Source organism: Juglans regia, chromosome 15 (genome assembly GCF_001411555.2).
Source record: "Juglans regia cultivar Chandler chromosome 15, Walnut 2.0, whole genome shotgun sequence".
In the NCBI taxonomy this organism is placed as follows: domain Eukaryota; kingdom Viridiplantae; phylum Streptophyta; class Magnoliopsida; order Fagales; family Juglandaceae; genus Juglans; species Juglans regia.
In genome coordinates this window covers 18,727,395-18,728,368 of record NC_049915.1, presented here as the reverse complement: position 1 = coordinate 18,728,368, position 974 = coordinate 18,727,395, and the positions used below count along the sequence as shown (strand labels likewise).

Genomic DNA, 974 nt, shown 5'->3' with positions numbered 1-974 from the left:
CTAGGGGCCAAACTGATACGAGGCCTGTTCATCTCCTTGTTGCTCAGCTCTTAGCCGTGCACAGTTTCTTCCTTTGTGAGACAACACCCCACATTTGAAACAAAAACTTTGTAAACGTTCATACTTAAAGGAAATCCAATGCTGTTTTTCACCTAGCTTCAGCCATTTCCCTCTCAGCAAAGGTTTATGTAGATCCACCGCTACCCTTACTCTGAGACACCTCCTCCAAGCACGTCCATCAGCCTCAGCTTCCATTCTGATAACGTGCCCAATGGATCCTGCAAATTGCTGACCAAAATCTTCTGTCATGGTGGCTAACGGAAGGTTATGTAGATGCACCCAAAAGGGTTCAAAACGAAACTGCAATGCATGGATGAATATTGTTTCATTCACTTCCATCATGGTCAGAAGGTGTCTATCAAAGAACCAATGACGTCCACTTAGTACTCTATCTTTATCTACTATCTTTTGGAATTCAATCAAAAAGCATTGCTCTCCCAACTCCTTGAAAATAACCCACCCATCCAACTTCCATATCTGCGACATGGTGACCCTAAACCCTTCACTGTTAACACTCTTCTCTGTTAGGGCCTTTCCCACTATACAGTATTTGCCTCGTGCAGCTTCCTCGGTGTATTGTTCTGGATTTGCCTGGAAACAGGAACTTTCTTCTTTTGAGAGATGAAACCTCTCCCATTGTGTTGCCAAGTTTTCTGCCTCCATTTTGAAAACCAATAACAAAATCAACCAGGTAACTCACATGAGGTGAGCCGTAATCCTTATGAAAACACCAAAACTAGCAAGACCAGCAAACTAGCCTCGAAAACTCACATTAAGTGAGACGTAAACCTTTGAGTGGAAACCCAAGGCATTGAAACCTCACACTCTCTCACAGAGAAAACGAAGGCACTCTCAAAATAAACCTACCCTTAAACTTACATGTTTGGCAACTTATAATTAAGGTGTTTCAAATC

At 42.5% G+C, this 974-nt stretch overlaps 1 protein-coding gene across 1 annotated transcript; it reads right to left on the bottom strand.

The window, feature by feature from the left end:
* Positions 1 to 723, bottom strand: LOC108999589. The gene has a single exon (XM_018976488.1). The coding sequence runs from the start codon at positions 721 to 723 to the stop codon at positions 1 to 3; it is 723 nt and encodes a 240-aa protein (XP_018832033.1).
* Positions 724 to 974: the final 251 nt, after the last annotated feature.